This window comes from Salmo salar, chromosome ssa13, assembly GCF_905237065.1.
Source record: "Salmo salar chromosome ssa13, Ssal_v3.1, whole genome shotgun sequence".
Lineage (NCBI taxonomy): Eukaryota > Metazoa > Chordata > Actinopteri > Salmoniformes > Salmonidae > Salmo > Salmo salar.
The window spans coordinates 37,078,545-37,098,141 of NC_059454.1; the positions used below are offsets into that span (position 1 = coordinate 37,078,545).

The following is a 19,597-nucleotide window of genomic DNA, read 5'->3' on the forward strand; positions in this document are numbered from 1 at the left end:
TAGCACAGCCTACAGTATTAAACAGATTGTTCCAATGCTTTGTCTTCAGAAACAGAGATGAGTCCTACAACGTCACTTCCCACACATACAGTGAACACAACTCTCTCAGAGACTGGCTTTGTCAAGGTGAACACAACTCTCTCTCAGAGACTGGCTTTGTCAAGGTGAACACAACTCTCTCAGAGAATGGTTTTGTCAAGGTGAACACAACTCTCTCAGAGACTGGCTTTGTCAAGGTGAACACAACTCTCTCAGAGACTGGCTTTGTCAAGGTGAACACAACTCTCTCAGAGAATGGTTTTGTCAAGGTGAACACAATTCATCTGCAACATCTCCTCTGGGAATCCCGGCCAGTCTATGCATGTGATGCACTATTGTAAAGTGGTTGTTCCACTGGATATTATAAGGTGAATGCACCAATTTGTAAGTCGCTCTGGATAAGAGCGTCTGCTAAATGACTTAAATGTAAATGTAAATGTAATACAGACTCTCCTGTCATTGGAGGTAGGCCTCATTTATTTGGACAATTTTCTTTTTACTTCACTATGACAAAGAAAATAAAAAGAGAACTGGCAAAACCATGTCTTAAATGATCTATCATTAGCTAAACTTCACAGTCCCTATTCTAAAAGCAGTTGACTCTCTCCAGTGGTCATCGTAGTTGTACTGCTGATGCTAGCTGGCCTGGGTTTCCTTCTGCATCGGTACTTGTGCCACAACAAAGGTGCCTACACAACCACAGGAGAACCTGTCCCGGTGGAAGACCCTGATCAGACCCACGGTGAGACTGTAACTGACGAAAAGGAGTACTTCATTTGAACTTGATGGAAGGATGAAAAGAAGGAATGCGAGGAGAACAGTTTGTGGGCGTTAACAAAATGTTATGTGCCAAACTGAGAGGAAACAGGAAAATGACAACCATCTTTGAAGGCCATCTACAGTATTTCTGCGGTCTTGAGGAAAACCTACATAGATTTTACCCAAGAAAACACTCACTTATAGGCACATAAGCTGGGCAGGAGATGAGATGCATTAGTTAAAGAGGTCTGTGTGTGCACACTGATGGACTACGTAACAGTTGTGTGCACATAAGAGATCGTTGTGGAACACTGGTGGATGGAAGACTTCATGAGATTCTTGCGGGTAAATGTCTTAAGATGGCATCATAAATATGCCTCCATTTCAGTGTCATCACAATTCAGTTATACATCTGCTCCCCATGTCACCTCTGTTTTACTTTTTCTGTATTTAATGAGTATCTCGGGGTGCTAAATGGGGAATTGTATTTGGTGATCAGTAGAAGGCACTGATGAAATTGTATTATTCTTATGCCATTATCCATACTTTACCAGTTGGTCAAAACTGTAAGGATTTTACTATTGTCTTTCTGGGCAGCAAAATGGGAAATGTTGTATTGAATCTGGTACTATTACCAGCTAGAGATTGTATGATCTTATTGAAGTATCTGCCAAAGGTAGTAAGTGACATGACAGACCTCAAGACTGTAGGTCAGATATGGCAATAAAGCTTTTTCTTTTTTTCACTCATTGTTGAATGTCCTTACAGCTTATAAGTGATAGGTGGATAGAACAAATATGTATTTCATACAAGGCTAGAGTTGTTCATTTTCATCACAGGGAAGGTATTTATGCACTGTAAACATTTCTTAAACTCTTTCGATTCATACAGGGCCACTTGAGCTGCTTGAGAGTCCTGATGCTTGTCAACAACAAAAAAATCTAAATGACAGAGAAGAACTCGGAACAGGTAGCATTTCAACTGTCCAAAATATATTTTACTCTAGAAAAAAAACATGAAGTGCACCAAAGTTCCTTTGCAAAGAGTTCTTTCTTCCAGACGCATGTTTCAGCAAACCAAAGTGACTCATCTCCTTAATCTTAAAAGAAAGTGTACCATAGACCATCAAATCACTTTAATACATATCCATATTATAAAAATGTTAAGAGAATCCCTGAACTATAAATGTCCATAAATCCTTTTACTCCACACTGGCTGTGGTTGGCATGGCATCTAGTGGTAAGCATTACAGTACATCATATTGCTGGGTCTAAGCCACCATTATGTTGCTACATTAAACAATAGCCAGGTCTTGGACAGAAAGAAAACAAAAAAAAATTAACATTTGAAGGAATATATTTTTGTGTTTACATTTTGAAAGCTGTGACAGTTTTTAAACGGTATGAAGCATCAGCGTGTATTTGGGAACGGGATACACATTTACAGCTGTGCAAAATATGAGTGACATGATAACCATGTTTGGAATGGTGGCTGGTCATGTGATCAGTGTTACCAAGAACAGATGCAGTCTGATAATACATGTGCAAACAGGTCGCATGCTTGGCTAGCAGTTTACCAGACAGCTGGTCAACTGACCAAAGTGACCTGGAATTCACATTTCAGTGAAGACTACTTCTATCAAACTATCAAATCTAGGCTATTATGTCAGATACCCAGTGACATTCATTTCTATCTGAACAGGAGGAAAAATAAAAACCTCAAGGAATCATGTTTCAACCAAAATATCAAATTCTTGTATGCAGACATGGTCTCACAAACTAGATCAAACCTAGTGTTAGATATTTATTAAAGTTTATACAGTAGTTTAATTAGCAGCACAGGTGTATTGGAAAATAAACTGTGTCAACAGTTGTAAGCTCCACTGATGCAATGCATATTTTTATTTATAAGAAAATGTTCAGAAATAATGTGGTTTAACACTATATTAAACAAATTGGGAACCATAAGCAAGTGATTTTCTGCAGTCCTAAAACATTTAGGAACACCCCCTTTTTGGAGTGAAAGTACATTTAAATGAATTCTAAAAAAGTTGGACAGCAAAGAGTAACATGCATAGCACTGTATTTGCAGGTTATTAGCATTTGTACTAAAAACAAGTAGCAAAATCTATTTCCAGCAGTGCACATAAATTAATGCTTGTGGTATTTCTATAAAAATTAGCAATGATACATCTTTACAAAAATCAAAATTGTACAGAGCAAAAGTGCAAAAAAGCATGCAGAACCACCTAGCCACATTTACATTAAACATTTAAGCACCCCATTAAAAAATACAGCAACAGCAATGCTGGATCGAAGGTCTTAATTAAGTACCATCAAACTCATCACTGCATCCTTAAATCTGATGTTTGCTTTTCAAAATGTGCCATATTTCAATTACTATAATTATAAGTCACAACCAAACATTTACTAGTGCAGTCTAGACCATTTCTTTGGTACAACCAGCTAATTGGTTATACTAACATTAACTAATAATTAATTCAAACAAATCACTAAGATGTGCCCGAAAGTGATAAATATTTAAAGTAAACAAACCGGTTACATTGTAATTGAACCCTCACAGTCCTTATAATGAAGGATTAAAGTAAAGTGTTTAACTCTTAATAACCCCCTGATCTTAGATGATTCTCGTTTACATGACAGTGCTTTTAAGTGTTTAAGAACAGGTGGGTGTCATTTTTTTTAACCAAACACTGGGATGATGTACAAGTCTGGGTATCCGATTTAAGGGGGAAAAAAACTAAAACGGCAAAAATTAAAACCAATAACTGCACAAATGTAAAGCCAACCAACCCTTTCGATGATCCAAATCTCAACTTCATTCTCAGTATTTTAAGTTAATTTGCTTTTATTTAAGTGACGGTGCTCTTTGGGATGCCGATTATGTTCATCTACGGTTGCCCAAGAAGGTACAGTAAACCACCATGGCATGTTATAATCTGGTAATCATTTTGTGATCCATTCTTGTTTGGGTTCTTGTTGTTTAACATACCAGTATTCTATTATACTACAGCACGCGTCTATTTGATCTGATTGAAATTAATCCAGTGGTCGCAGAAACTGATTTTAGATGGGCCAACTGGGCCTATTCAACATGCCATGCAACAGTGAAAACTAAAGTATATATGATGTTCTACTTGGATCAGTAGCACTCTTTGTGAGGAAGACATTAGGCCAAGTCCAACGAGTGTTTATAAACATGAACATTAGTTATCAAGTACAAAATGGTGACAGTGTTAAGAGTGTAGATTGATGTCATGCATTAAAAAATAAAATATAACCAGCAACATGTGAAATGTGTTTTGACCTAAGACAGCAGCACTATCCTTGTAAGGTCAGGAAACCAGTTCAGCAGCCCAAATTATGAATCAGTAATTAAGACTGTTTTGCTTCCAAAGTGGAGTACTGTACCTTTTTATCAGGGCTTTAAAATATTACATTCCGTTAGGTGATATCAGTATCCCCGAAAGGGGTTGGTGGATGGGACAGGAGAGGGCATCATCATTTTGAATGAGGGAGAGGAGTAAGGGGAGAGGTTGCGGAAAACGCTGGCTGTTACCAGATGGTGTACCCGCCATTGGAGCCACCCACGAAGAAGTTGTTCTTGCGCTGTGTCATCATGACGTTGGCACCCTGCATGGCGGCCAGCTGAGCTGCATTAGGCATGTGGCCAGGAGGTGGGGGCTGTGATGCGTTTAGGTGAGGGGGAAGAAATAGTCACATACATGAGTAACTTTACCAATATCTGTTAATCAATTACACAGGATATATATTTATTATATATAATATGAACATTGATTTATGATATAACCACATGACATTGTGTAACATAGGCCTGGGGTGTCAAACTCAATTCCTGGAAGGCTGAGTGTTGGCAGGTTTTCGCCCCTCCCTTGTACGTATTAAGGTAATTGATTACTTCCCCTCATCAGGTTGTCTAGATCTTAATTGGTCACTTATTAAAAGGAAATAACAAAAACCAGCAAATTCACTGTCATCCAGGAATTGATTTTGACACCCCAGATATAGCCTAGGCGTTTTGAGGATACTCACTGGGATGGAAGCACTGTTGCTTTGACCAAAGCGAGCACCAGCATCATATCCTCCCTCCACTAGCACAGTGGAGCCAGGGGGATACATGGCTCCCATGGGGTAGTACGCCATGGGGACGTTGTGGCCCATTGGTCCAACAGCCATGGACTGGGGCAGTTGCATGTACATCTGAGTGCCAGGGTACTGAGACATTTGCTGTAGCTGGCCAGCCTGAGATGGGTGCACATACCTGGGCTGATAGATCTTTGGCGTAATGGAGAACATATGAAAAAAGGAGAGTTAGAGACAGTCGGTCAGTGCGTTTGTATTGATATGATTGGGGAATACGCTTCACGAAAGTAGATAACATGTTTATTCCAAGTGTAAATGGCTACCTCAGAGTATGCAGGTGGGGCGTCTGAATAAGGTGGTGCCTGGGGAGACACTTGCATAGCAGGTGGGTAGATGGGTGCACTACTCTGCTGAGGGTACACAGCTTGCTGGGGATAGGAACCTGTGATACACAAAACAATATACTATTATCAATACGCACACTTGCTTTGTTTAAATCAATCATTACACAATAGCAAAACATTGAGGGCTAACGTCGTTTGTTAATCTACTACCTACCGGTCTAATTAAATAAACGTATAGGTAGCTAACATAACGTGCAGAAAATACTTAATTCATCAATAATGATTACAGTTAGCTAGCTAAGTTAATATTGTCACAACAAAACACTTACCCAACTGACAAAATAGTGACTGACAAGTCCTAGACCTAATTGCAAAAGCTAACTGGATAGTGTTATTGAGGTCAGAGTACGCGGCTACAAGCTAAATAGCATGTAGTAACTACAGCAAGCCTTCTAACGTTACGTATTGGGTAACATTAGCTAGCCGGCTACTTACATATCGACTCCATCACGATTTAGACAGCAGTATCTACCTTAGTGGTTTGGCTAATTTATAATGAAAAGGAAAATACGTCGGTCAAGTAAACATTTTAGTCTCGCTTGTTAGCTGGCTAACTAACCCTTAGCCGCTGTTGTTAGAAAGCTAGCATGTGAGCTAATACAGTGGTTGTGGACGTTAGCTAAATTACCTTTGTTGTTCATTGTCCTGAATTGATGTGTAGTTTAATGCGTCGAATACAATTATTCTGAAGTTAAAAGTATTTTATATAAGGACCGTTTGAAACCAAAAAACGAGATTACGGTTCAGAGTTACGTGACCGTTCACTTCCTTGTTTTTCACTAGATTTTTGTTGTGATGGTTGATGCAATTACGTCATATGTACTTAGCCACTCCCATTCTAGGGGTGAAAGTGCGTGCGCTGTGTAAGTTGTTTTACATTACCTAACTGGTTCAATTTACTTTGTTGTTTTCTTTATATTTAATAAATGTTCCATGGCATTGGATAAATGGGCACTGAAGGTGCTCAACCAGACCTAGATATAAACTGTTCAATAACATTCAAGATAATAAGATAACCAGCAGGTATATATCTCTGGTCACCCCCAAAGCCAATTCCTCCTTCAGCCGCCTCTCCTTCCAGTTCTGTGCTGCCAATGACTGGAACGAACTACAAAAATCTCTAAAACTGGAAACACTTATCTCCCTCACTAGCTTTAAGCACCAGCTGTCAGAGCAGCTCACAGATTAGTGCACCTGTACATAGCCCATCTATAATTTAGCCCAAACAACTACCTCTTCCCCTACTGTATTTATTTATTTATTTTGCTCCTTTGCACCCCATTATTTCTATTTCTACTTTGCACTTTCTTCCACTGCAAATCTACAATTCCAGTGTTTTACTTGCTATATTGTATTTACTTCGCCACCATGGCCTTTTTTGTGCCTTTACCTCCCTTAACTCACCTCATTTGCTCACTTTGTATATAGACTTATTTTTCTACTATATTATTGACTGTATGTTTGTTTTACTTCATGAGTAACTCTGTGTTGTTGAATGTGTCAAACTGCTTGCTTTATCTTGGCCAGGTCGCAATTGTAAATGAGAACTTGTTATCAACTTGCCTACCTGGTTAAATAAAGGTGAAAAAATAAATATATTTGCTTTAAGTTTCCGGCTGTTTATTCTGCTAGTCTTCAAATACTTCCTAGTCTAATAACCTATTTGACGTTGATCATTATAAAAAATAATTGGTTGCTTTTCTGATCCATAAGAAAACAATTGGGGGTACCTCACCACATCATCACTAATGCGCACCAGGGTGATGATATGGAGGATGATATAGCAATTTGATTCAAAATCTTTTCATACACTATTCTGATCATTAAGTGACAGTTAGTAAATTCTTGGCAGGAATATTTCAGCTTCGATGATAGAGGACATTGTGATTTAACAGACAGTAGAGAGCACTTGCCATGGGGCTAATTAAAGATTCAAAAAGCTCAGCTCTCCCTTTGAGCTCCATGGCAATACACTACAAATGCATGCAAATGCCAGTGTCTGCCAGCTGGCAAGAAAAATAGAGCGAAAACACACCAAGGTCTATTCCTCCAAGAGAAATGCAGTGAAATATGGTCCTCAGCATAGTAGGTCATATATAATCAATCAATACTCTATACCAATGGTACATGTGATATGTGACAACAGGTTACAATTATCTAATGAAAACAGAAATCCTTAGTATTTAGGGAAACAATTTATGCTCATGAGTGTGCCCCATCTGTCCAATGAAGTAATTACTTCTGGACAGTATTTCTAGACCAGAGGACCCTTTTTGACCTCCTGGGGGAAAAGTTTATCGTAGTCTCTTTGCTGCTACATTATATTCTGTACCACAGATAAAAAATATAATTAAAAAAGCCAACGTGCTAAATAACTATACTTTTAAAGATGCACTTTCCCTTTAAGGCAGCCATGGCTCCTCTCAAGTCGAGACCGACATTTTTCAATGCAAGATATCCCTTGCATAAATTATGTTCATGACGTAGGGCAAAAGGCCAGATTTGTTGTAATATTGGTGGTATTTTCCATTGGTCTTTACAGCAGAAGTCGATTTTAGATGGTTTCTTGAGGGATATAGGTCATCTGAATTGTAGTATCGAAGGGACCGTCATTAAATATTAAGAAAGAAAGGATCTTCACGTTGCCAACCCTCCTTATCAATGCAAATGCCTCTTTTGTGTGCAGCCATAGCGCCTATCTGGAGCGGTGAGATGAATTTTTTATTATATGTGACTAAAACAAACTGTGGCAAAGATTTTTAAAAGAGGAAAACCTCAGAAAATAAGACACATTTACGGTAAGTTGCTTTGCTTTGCTTTCAGTTTAAGACTTCCATCCGCTATAGCGCGACGAAATGGCGAGAGGAAATTCGTTTTTTTTCTTAATATGCAATGTTCTTAATTAGCATAATTTATATATTTATGATAAAGAGAGGGAAATACATAAAATGCAGACCCCAGGCATGGAATAGCGGGTGATTTTTGTCGCGGCATATTTTATGGCTAACATCGTGTCCTCAAATAAGTACACGGCGATACTTTTATTGCGGCTAGATTGGGGGTGGTGTACGGGGATCAACACCTGCTGAAGTTCTGACAGATCTATAATTTCTGTGTTGGAGTGTGCTGCGCGGCACTGATCTTTTTGATGTTAAGTTAAAATATTTGATAATCTAACAGTCATTTTTCAGCTGTTATCATTCTAGAAAGCTAGATGTTTTGGGCGGACATACTGTAGGAGGGCCTAGCTTCTAGGGCTAGGCCACCTATTATCAAGAAGCTGCCTATTCTTGGTGCATTATTCATATGTTTAATTTGACACAGACTTTGCCTTTATGAAAAATCATGTCATAAAGTATATTATTACTGTGTGTGTGTGTGTGTGCACCCCTGTAGTCCCCAGTACAAGTAGGCCTACACTGTGTCCAGACTAATTCTCCTAGTTGTGGCTTCTATTTCTAGTGCTGTCACTTTTGAGGGATCATATGGTTAGATGTTTTTATACTCTTTAACTTACGAATGGGCAACTTTGATGGGGGTGGGGGCCACAAAAAATCGGAACTCATCATGAGGGGCCACTGTGGCTTGCGGGTCTGTGTACTGACATCCATACACATGCCGTCAGGGCCTTTTTGGGGCCCGAAGCGAAATATTCTAACTCAACAGAAAGTTGAGACCCCGAATGTCTCCCCACCCCCCACCCCCAACCCAAAATAAATATACATACAGTACCAGTCAAAAGTTTGGACACACCTACTCATTCAAGTGTTTTTCTTTATTTTGACTATTTCATACATTGTAGAATAATAGTGAAGACATCAAAACTATGACATAACACATGAATTTATGTAGTTACCAAAAAAGTGTTAAACAAATCAAAATATATTTTATATTTGAGATTCCTCAAAGTAGCCACCCTTTGAATTGATGACAGCTTTGCACACTCTTGGCACTCTCTCAACCAGCTTCACGAGGAATGCTTTTCCAACAGTCTTGAAGGAGTTCCCACATTTGCTGAGCACTTGTTGGCTGCTGTTCCTTCACTCTGCAGTCCAACTCATCCCAAACCATCTCAATTGGGTTGAGGTCAGGTGATTGTGGAGACCAGGTTATCTGATGCAGCACTCCATCACTCTCCTTCTTGGTCAAATAGCCCTTACACAGCCTAGAGGTGTGTTGGGTCATTGTCCTGTTGAAAACAAATGATAGTCCCACTAAGCGCAAAAATCTGTAACCAAAAATCTCATATTTGGACTCATCAGACCAAAGGGCAGATTTCCACCGGTCTAATGTCCATTGCTCGTGTTTCATGGCCCAAGCATGACTCTTCTTCTTATTGGTGTCCTTTGGAGTGGTTTCTTTGCAGCAATTCGACCATGAAGGCCTGATTCATGCAGTCTCCTCTGAACAGTTGATGTTGAGATTTATCTGTTACTTGAACATTTATTTGGACTGGGATCTGAGGTGCAGTTAAATCTAATGAACATATCCTCTGCAGCAGAGGTAACTCTGGGTCTTCCTTTCCTGTGGCAGTCCTCATGAGAGCCAGTTTCATCATAGCGCTTGATGGTTTTTGCGACTGCATTTGAAGAAACTTTCAAAGTTCTTGAAATTTTCCGTATTGACTGACCTTCATGACTTAAAGTCATGATGGACTGTCGTTTCTCTTTGCTTATTTGAGCTGTTCTTGTCAAAATATGGACTTGGTCTTTTACCAAATAGGGCTGTTTCCTGTATACCACCCCTACCTTGTCACAACACAACTGATTGGCTCAAACGCATTAAGAAGGAAATTAATTATTTTAACAAGGCACACCTGTTAATTGAAATGCATTCCAGGTTACTACCTCATGAAGCTGGTTGAGAGAATGCCAAGAGTGTGCAAAGCTGTCATCAAGTCAAAGGGTGGCTACTTTGAAGAATCTCAAATCTAAAATATATTTACATTTTTGTAACACTTTTTTGGTTACTACATGATTCCATATGTGTTATTTCATAGTTTTTATGTCTTCACTATTATTCTACAATGTAGAAAATAATAAAAATAAAAATAAACCTTGAATGAGTAGGTGTGTCCAAACTTTTGACTGGTACTGTAGATGGAAAACACAATTCACATAGGCTAGCCTAATACCTGGTAGTTTTTATGGTACAGTATTTTCTCCTTTCTTAGAATGTCAAGACAGTGACGGCTTGGTGGTGAGAGCACTGAACCATGGACCTTCAGGATCTCCCTGCTGCTGACACACACCTCACTGTCAATGAACAGGTACCACTAACCTCAATGTCAACACTACCTGATATCACGTTAGTTACACACCCCTGTCCAACTTTAAAAATCTGTGTTGCCTCTCCTTCATAGTCCTCTGTTGTAAGCTGTTGCCACCTCCATGTCACCATGTATTTGGAATGATTAACCCCACACGGTCATCTTGAGGTTGATATACTGTATGTTCACTCCGGCTGTGTCCTTTACACTCATAGTCAGCAAACTAAAGCAATTTATATTTTTTTATTACGAGGGGAGCTCTCAGAAAGCATTGCTTGAGATACTTGTTGGCTGATGCTCTTTGTTGTAGTTTTGTTGTACCGATGTTTTTTTCCATTTGTGGGCTTTTGTCTTGGTTCATTGTGTCCTAACGTGTGTGTGCTTGGCCTCTCTGTTGTTCTCCTTAGCCATTCACTGTCTGACTGCAGACATTTTTTCAGCCATTAGGTTCCTGCACATTGAAATTCCTTACCAAAAACAACCAGGTATGCTTTCAGTCTCTCTGTCTGCACCTTTCCCTCCAGCTCAGGTTTTCTGTGCCTCTCCTTTACATCTTTCATGGCTGCATCCACGCATGCATCATGTCTTTGCTTTGTTATATTTACTAATAATATACAAATTGGATTATTAGTATAAGGAAATGGATAGGGAGTAGCTGACCATCATTGTTGACAATAACGATGACAGGTTATGCTCCTATGGCATGGTTTTGCACGTGTAAACTCATGTTCTGTTCTACAAGTAACCTATAGACATTGTCCTCTACCTGGGTTGTCTCAGTAGATAGAGATCGACTGGTATGGCAACATCTAATAATTTGAATGGAGTAACACTGAGCCTAGCCTGGATGTATATGCCTTATAATTATATTATTACTACACAATGAAATATATTCCTGGTCATGGCTCAGAGCAAAAACATTTCCGCTGCTGAGAATAGGTGATGAGTCATTTATTGTGTAGTTGCGTGACTTGTGCTTGTATTCCAATTAAGCTTATCTCAGCAGGGGTGCTGATCTACGACCAGGTCTCTCATTTCCATGTATTCTTATTCATATGATCTAAAAGGTGAAACTGATCCTAGATCAGCACCCCTACTCTGAGACACTTTTTTATAATGAGCCCTGGTCTTGTGTTCTGCTGCACAGGTGATAGTGATGTCTGGTCATGAGACGATCCGTGTCCTGGAAGTGGAGGTAGATCAAGCCTCTCTTCCATCCTCAGTGCCTGATGGGAGGACTGATTCGAGGGGTGAGGATGTGAGTAATCAGGCTAAGCAACCTGAGGCAGGAACACAGGACAGCCCGCCAGCACCCCACAACACTGGGGGAGTAGGTGAGCCCTTTGTAGGATACCGATATGGTAGGTTAGAGTCCATGCAATACAGGTTAAACTGCATCTTGTTTAATGCTGCAGTGTAAAAATGTTTTAACATTTACGTCATTTACGTCATTTTAAGAGTGATGTGTGGTGTGAGCTGATGGTAGACAAACACAGTGTGTTCTCTCTCTGTGCTGTCAGTGCTGGGGGACCAGGTGGTGGCTGTCGATTCTGCAGCCTCTGCTGTCCAGACTCTTGCTCAGACTGCAGTTCCCATCAGTGTCTCCCTGTCGCAGCCACAGGCCACCATGCCCATCACTGTGCAGAGCTTGCAGGGCTGTCAACAGGTGAGAACAATTAAACAAACAAAAACATTGTGTCATGTGTGGTTCCTTCATCTGCCAATAATTTTGATCCTATTTATTTCTCACCCCTCTTCCTAATAAACCCCATCCTCCTTCCCTGTAGGTCCTGACCCAGGATGGTCTGGCCACTCTGATGACAGGGATGATGGCCCAGACAGGCTCCCTGGGCCAGCCCCTGCTCATCCCCCTTAGCATGGCAGGGTCCATGGGGGGCCAAGGCCTGGCTGTCCTCACCTTCCCCACCAGCAACGTAGCCACACTCCCTGGCCTTTCAGCTGCCAGCCAGTCCGGAGGCCTCCTCAAACTACCCTTTGCCGGCTTGCAAGGCTTACAAGGCTTGCAAAGTAAGACGGCAGAGATACACACTTCACAGAATGTGAATCCCTGCATTAATCCACATTGAATCAACAGTCAATAGTTTTTTGGCTACCACATGGGGGACAGTGATGCTTTATCTGTATGTGTTTGGGTTCTTTTTTCCCAGCATCCACTGTGCTAAACCCTGTCCAGACCCAGCAGGCGGTTTTCCAGTCTCAGACAGCATCACTACAGCAGGTCCAGGCAGCTATGCAGCAGGCTCAGCAGAACACGCAGGTGGCTGCAGCACAACTGACCCAGGCCATGCCGTCCGTCTCTCAGCCCAGTGTGTCTGTGTCAACACTCCAGTCTGCAGGCCTCTCCATCAACCCTGCCATTGTAAGAATGTGTTTCTGTATTGTCGTGTATGTGAGTTAACCCTTTACACTCGCGGAAATTGGCCTACAGCATATGGATGGGGCTAAATTGAAATGTTTCTTAGAGAATAAATATGAAAAGTGTGGGAACAATTTGGAGACAATGGGACAATTATTAGACCAAAGTTGAGGACACAACAGTTCACCTGACACAAGACTGAATTCAAACATTACACTGGTCATTTTATGTGTATTTCCTATGTAATTTCAATGCACTTTCAGGCCTCTAAGAAGAGTCTTCAACAATAAGGTGTTTTTTTTAATCTCTCCTAGCTGTGGCTTTGAGGAACTAGAGCAAGCACACTTGTTTTGTTTGGAACAGAACACTGCATCCCCGCCATTACCGTTGTTGTTTACACAATCCAAAGACACCCCATTATAAATCGCAGTCTGGGTCGGGTGGGCATAATTTGAAAGCTTGTTCTATTGCCAACATGACTAAGTTATAAAATACGATCTTACAGTGTAAGGCTTTCACAGGGCAATTCAGAGAAATGGATCGTAATTTTGGTGCGCATAGAAAGGAGTCTTGTATGCATTCAGGTGCGTATTCTGCAGCGAATTTTCTTCACAATAGACAAACAGGATCATTCTATTCAGAACAACCCAGGGTATGACACCATGTCATCTTGTAACTGTACAGCAAACATAACAGTTGTCACTGTATATGACATGAGTTTTACACTCTTAGAAGAAAAGGTGCTATATGAAATTTTAAAGGGTTATTCGGCTGTCCCCCTAGGAGAACCCTTTGAAGAACCCTTTTTGGTTGCAGGTGGAACCCTTTCTACAGAGGGTTCTACATGGAACCCAAAAGGGTTCTATCTGGAACCAATGAGGGTTCTCCTATGGGGACAGCCGATTAACTGTTTTGGAACCCATTTTTCTAAGAGTGTATGATATGAAAATGTGAAGTGCTCATTTGGACTCATGGGTGTTTGGCTTGCTTGTATGACATCAAAGTGGTATTTATTATAATCCTCAACGTCTCATCTTTCAAAATACATTGAGTCCTCTTAATTTACAGCATTTCCTTCACTTAGACAACAACAAATGTGTAAAAGTTGCCCAATTAGTGGTAGGATGGGGGCAACTTCTTGTCGCATGCGGTGCTCAAGTTCAGAACGGCTGTCAGTCAAACCCATACAGAGCTGTGAAGCGCAGAGCCTGAACTCTGACGTAATTTATAGCATGTTACTATACAGCTACAGCATTCTAATTTAGGCGCTTGTCAGTTCCCAAATCTGCAATTTCCAACCTGTATACAGGTATGCGTGTAAAGGGTTAACGGGATGTGCGTGTTTGTTTTTCTGACCTCCGTGTGTTTTGGATTGCTGATCAGCAAGCCATGTTTTTTACTTTAAAGTTTGTATAACTTGAGCAGATGGCTTAATATTTCCTTGTTGTTCATCTACACTGTTGAATATATTGTACCTTGTATTCAAAATGATGACATTATCGATAGTAGAACAATATGTTCTGGATGCCTCCGTTTCTCTCCTCTCAGATCAGTGCTGCGTCTCTAGGGGCTCAGCCTCAGTTCATCAGCTCCCTCACTTCCACTCCCATCATCACCAGTGCCATGTCTGGAATCACCAGCCAGATCATCACCAACGCACAGGGACAGGTGGGTTATAGTGCAAACATAACCACCAAGCAAACATGCTCACTATTTTTCAAGGATGAAAATAACAATCACACAATTTCAACTAATGTGTTATGACTGTTATTATAGATTTATAAACTTCTATTTATCTTAAAGTTGATAGTATTATGATAATCAGTTAATAAAGAACTTATAAACTATTTATAAATTATTTTGTATAGTGTTACTAATAAATACATTCCCTAATTCTCTAAATGTGTCCTCCAGGTGATTGGAACCATCCCCCTGATGCTGAACCCTGCCTCACTGACAGGAGGGGCTGCTACTCAGGCTCTGAATCTCCAGGGCTTTCAAGGCCTGCAGGTCCAGACAGTCCAGCCACAGCTGGTTCTGAACAACCAGGGCCAGATCATTGCCACCATAGGAAATGGACCTGGTACAGTCCCCACTTCTGCTGCTGTTATTCCCAAGCATAATGTTCCTGTGACATTCTCGAAGCCCAGCACCCAGGTACCCCTCTCCACCAATTTTGACCTTATGAGTGCTCCATCAGAATTTCTGAAAAATTGGAAATGCTGTTTTTATGTGGTGTTGGTTGAAATTGGTTTAATGTGAGAATGGTGAGTCTTTTTCGCCTTTTGGATGTTACCAGTAATCCATTGCTGACAGAAATTTCCCCTCAGGCTCAGGTAACAACTGTTACGCAATCACCTGTGGTCATCGCCCCACAACCGTTTGCAATGAAGACAGTCACTCCAATCTCCTCCTCAGTCCCTATCACCTGTGGAGACACACCCACCGTGGGCCAGCTCGTCAGCAGTACGTGGTTCACATTTTACATTTTTTAAATGAATTAAATCCTATATTTAACCAGGGAAGTCACATTGAGATTTACATATTTTTCAAGTGAACCAGGCCAAGGAAAAGCAGCAGCTTCTCTCGAAACATAGAAATATCTACCTACCTACTTGTAAAAAATACCTATCTGCTCTGTCTATTCTCATTTTTAGAGCCACAGCAAGGGTGCACGGATGAGGAGGGCATTAATCTGGAAGAGATTCGAGAGTTTGCCAAGAACTTCAAGATCCGCCGGCTGTCCCTGGGGCTGACGCAGACACAAGTGGGACAGGCCCTCACGGCTACAGAGGGCCCGGCCTACAGCCAGTCTGCCATCTGCAGGTAAACTCCTCTGGTCTACTGGGTGGGGGTGGTTGCAGGCATCACAGTAGAAGTTTTCTGAAATCCATTCTATCAAATATGATAAATAGTGTACGTTGGTGAGCTATGGACATTGTAGTTCAAGGGTTATATTTTGAAAGTGTTGATACTATAGTAGGAATGTTACAGGATAGTAGCTCTGACACTTAAATAAAGATGAACTGGGGTTCAGGTATTATTTGAAAGAGTAGATGTGGGGTTCAATCTGGTTGTTCAGAGGCTATCGTGTTATTCGTTTCTAAATTGTTGCTTCTTGCAGGTTTGAGAAGCTGGACATTACACCCAAGAGTGCTCAGAAACTGAAGCCCGTGCTGGAGCGGTGGCTGGCCGAAGCAGAGCTATGGAACCAAAAGGGTCAGCAGAATTTGATGGAATTTGTGGGTGGTGAGCCGTCCAAGAAACGCAAGCGTCGCACCAGCTTCACCCCGCAGGCCATCGAAGTGCTCAACACCTACTTTGAGAAGAATGCCCTGCCCACGGGACAGGAGATTACGGAAATCGCTAAGGAGCTCAACTACGACCGTGAGGTTGTCCGTGTATGGTTCTGCAACAGGCGGCAGACACTGAAGAACACCAGCAAGATCAATGTGTTTCAAGTTCAGCCTTAAGCCTGTGCAGTAAGCGGACATTGACTAGTAGGAAAGTTGGAAGGACAGCATAATCAGCTCAAGAAAAAACGTTTTGTAAAGACTGTAACACAGTCAACCTTAGTAAGTAGAAAAATTATATGGACTTTGGGAAGGAAAAGGACACTGAATGACACTTGAACTGAGTCTTACTATATGGACATAGAAAACTCAGTTATCTCCTTTTGTTTTGATGTGTGTGTGTGGGGGAGTGAAAGAAAGACATTGCATGTGAAATGTGATTGGGTTAATGTTCACAGACCGTTTATTGTCAGTTTGACAACCTCTTGTTTCATTTATTGATATATCATGCCATTTATAAAGCAATGGCTAGAATTTTGATACACCTGGTTTTATACACTTACCATACAGTTTTGTAAGTGGCTGTCTATGAATTTTATAGCAATGGCCTCTAAAGATATTTGCTTACAGTTGTACAACATCCAATCAATCTGTTCTGATATTATGCAGGTGCCACCAAAAATATAGGTTTGTAACTGGTACGTACAATATTTGTGCGTCTAACTTTCTCACTCATCATTATTCACGATTCATTCAGGATTATCCGTGATCATGGTAGAAGTGTTTAGAAACATATTATTTTCTTATTTACAATAACAGTTACTCCAAAATGAAACAATACATTATTTACCATTAATTTCTATTTGGCATAAAATAATCTGAAACACAACCAAAACATAAACAGCAAATGCATCCAAAAGCAATGCCCCTTTGTTTACCATAGTAAAGGTGGTCATTTTGGATTAGTTCATCTATAAAGCCACACATATTATTTCAAATAGTTAACGGATGTCAGCCCTGCATGGTCCATCAGCAGATGTCACACAGTGAAGAGATTAAAACATTGCCTGTCTCAATTGAGCCAGGTGTCAGTGTGGTTTAATGTGTACTGTATATTGAGAATACTTACATGACAAAAATTATCTAATTAATCAAATTGATTGAATAATAAAACTTGACTATGTGAATTAATTGATTCATATGTTGTAGTTTTTGGTTTGTTATTATTAATATGTATGAAATACGGATTCTTAGCTAAAAGGAATGGTATTTTAGGGACAAACAAAATTGAAGGAACTAATGGCTTCCCTGCCCTTTTCTATAACCTCGTAATTGTTTGCACTTTAGAGATAACTTATCTCAAACAAGATAACTAATGAAAAGCCTTGAGTGCAGTCGACTGCAATGGAAAGGATACAGCTTTGTAGGCTGGCAAAAGCTAAATTAAGTGTATTACATTTGGAAATCTATAATGTTTATTGTTCTAGAAAATGTTTAATCTTCATTGGTTTTTATGTCTGGTCTATTCAACATATTTGAAAATGTAGCAAATGACAACTGGTTAACCAGCATATTTAAGTGGTTGATAATGTTTTGCTTGACATACATATGCTAACATTTTTTAATGGTCAAACTTCTATGCGTAATGAGCATCAATTTTGTAAGGTTATCTTAAGCCAGTATGGTACATGACTGAATGAGAATAAACTACAATACTTGGTCCTTTGTGGTCCCAAATGAATATAATTCATATTCTGATGTTTGTCTAAGTCTGTGATATGCCATGCTGAACCGTGTAATTCATTTGTTCCCCATAATTGCCTTTTAAGATTGATATTATGTTTTCAGAGAGGAAGAAAATAACTGCTATATGAATCATGTGTTATGTTACACAACTGCCATTTCCGAGGTAGCTATAACCTAAAATGTTTTTTAGGATTCTCCCCAGTGAATTGTCTTTTGTCTGAATAATTTTGAGATGACAGAATGCAAATGCAAATCCAATGTCAACACAGTTTAATAGTGTGGTTTTCAGCTTTTAACTATATCACACATTTTGTTGATGTTGGGCATAACAAATATTATTTACACTTGTTGTATAAGGTGTGCAGTATAGAACCAGCAATACATCTGAATAGATGAGGTCATGAGAGTGACTATTATGTGATTTTTGATCTGGGCATTCTCTGCCAAATAAAGGCTTACTGAACACTGTCTGTGTCTTTTATTGTCTTGACTTGTGACTTAAAAAATAGGTCTAAATCACACAATAACAATCCCTTGTCCTTTCTCTAGACCTTAACCCCTTGCTTATGACATCTCTAGTAAAAATTATTTGCGGCTCTAGCCTTTCAAAGGGATTCAGTCATATTTCACACATATCCAGTCTCTTCAGAGCCACAAATACCATAGAGAATGATAAATCAAATCAAATTTATTTCTATAGCCCTTTGTACATCAGCTGATATCTCAAAGTGCTGTACAGAAACCCAGCCTAAAACCCCAAACAGCAAGCAATGCATGTGAAAGAAGCACGGTGGCTAGGAAAAACTCCCTAGGAAAAACTCCCTAGAAAGGCCAAAAACCTTGGAAGAAACCTAGAGAGGAACCAGGCTATGAGGGGTGGCCAGTCCTCTTCTGGCTGTGCAGGGTGGATATTATAACAGAACATGGTCAAGATGTTAAAATGTTCATAAATGACCCGCATGGTCAAATAATAATAATCATAGTAGTTGTCGAGGGTGCAACAAGCACGTCTGGTGAACAGGTCAGGGTTCCATAGCCGCAGGCAGAACAGTTGAAACTGGAGCAGCAGCACGGCCAGGTGGACTGGGGACAGCAAGGAGTCATCATACCAAGTAGTCCTGAGGCATGGTCCTAGGGCTCAGGTCCTCCGAGAGAAAGACAGAAAGGGAGAAAGAGAGAATTAGAGAGAGCATACCATGTTGCTCTACTACTCTCAACACATTAGACATAATGGATGGATTTGATTCAATGTTTTTATTTTTCATCTTGTGGTTTTATTAGTACATTTTTTAATGCAATTAAAAAAACAGAAGCAGTTCATTGAGTATTATTATTATTTGATAGAGGACTCTTTGTATCTGTCCAATTATGGCGTCTGTGAGCGCCAATGATGTGTATATAAACCAATGTTCCACTCAACAAAAATATAAACGCAACATGTAAAGTGTTGGTCCTGTGTTTCATGAGCTGAAATAAAAGATCCCAGAAATGTTCCATATGCACAAAAAGCTTATTTCTCTCAAATTTTTGCACAAATTTGTTTACATCCCTGTGAGTGAGCGTTTCTCCTTTGCCAAGGTAATCCA

At 40.1% G+C, this 19,597-nt stretch overlaps 2 protein-coding genes across 12 annotated transcripts; one reads left to right on the forward strand and one right to left on the reverse strand.

The window, feature by feature from the left end:
• Positions 1–1,918: 1,918 nt before the first annotated feature.
• Positions 1,919–6,172, reverse strand: dazap2 (DAZ associated protein 2). Its single transcript, XM_014136170.2, has 4 exons — positions 5,955–6,172; positions 5,246–5,364; positions 4,872–5,114; positions 1,919–4,502 (listed from the first exon to the last, which is right to left on the reverse strand). Exons 1-4 carry the CDS (start codon positions 5,965–5,967, stop codon positions 4,374–4,376), a joined length of 504 nt encoding a protein of 167 aa, XP_013991645.1. The 5' UTR covers positions 5,968–6,172; the 3' UTR covers positions 1,919–4,373.
• Positions 6,173–7,752: 1,580 nt separating this feature from the next.
• pou6f1 (POU class 6 homeobox 1) lies at positions 7,753–18,479 on the forward strand. 11 transcript variants are annotated; one of them, XM_014136162.2, is made up of 12 exons: positions 7,753–8,124; positions 10,500–10,595; positions 11,036–11,080; positions 11,743–11,956; positions 12,116–12,261; positions 12,383–12,623; positions 12,764–12,975; positions 14,482–14,640; positions 14,887–15,129; positions 15,303–15,438; positions 15,630–15,798; positions 16,097–18,479. In XM_014136162.2, the coding sequence occupies exons 2-12, from the start codon at positions 10,542–10,544 to the stop codon at positions 16,443–16,445; spliced, it is 1,968 nt and encodes a 655-aa protein (XP_013991637.1). In that variant the 5' UTR covers positions 7,753–8,124; positions 10,500–10,541; the 3' UTR covers positions 16,446–18,479. The 11 variants fall into 11 exon arrangements, with proteins under 11 accessions (XP_013991637.1, XP_045549191.1, XP_013991641.1 ...); XM_045693235.1 differs by having other exon boundaries at positions 7,756–8,124; positions 11,003–11,080; XM_014136165.2 differs by having other exon boundaries at positions 7,757–8,124; positions 14,521–14,640.
• The last annotated feature ends 1,118 nt before the right edge of the window (positions 18,480–19,597 follow it).

Excerpts from the sequence above, each read along its gene's own strand:
- pou6f1 (XM_014136162.2), top strand. The coding sequence starts at position 10,542 with ATGGACCTTCAGGATCTCCCTGCTGCTGACACACACCTCACTGTCAAT. Across the intron at positions 11,957-12,115 it reads CTTTGTAGGATACCGATATG|TGCTGGGGGACCAGGTGGTG; the intron begins GTAGGTTAGAGT and ends CTGTGCTGTCAG. Across the intron at positions 15,799-16,096 it reads AGCCAGTCTGCCATCTGCAG|GTTTGAGAAGCTGGACATTA; the intron begins GTAAACTCCTCT and ends TGCTTCTTGCAG.
- dazap2 (XM_014136170.2), bottom strand. Across the intron at positions 5,115-5,245 it reads CCCCACCTGCATACTCTGAG|ATCTATCAGCCCAGGTATGT; the intron begins GTAGCCATTTAC and ends ATTACGCCAAAG. Across the intron at positions 4,503-4,871 it reads GCAACAGTGCTTCCATCCCA|CCCCCACCTCCTGGCCACAT; the intron begins GTGAGTATCCTC and ends AACGCATCACAG.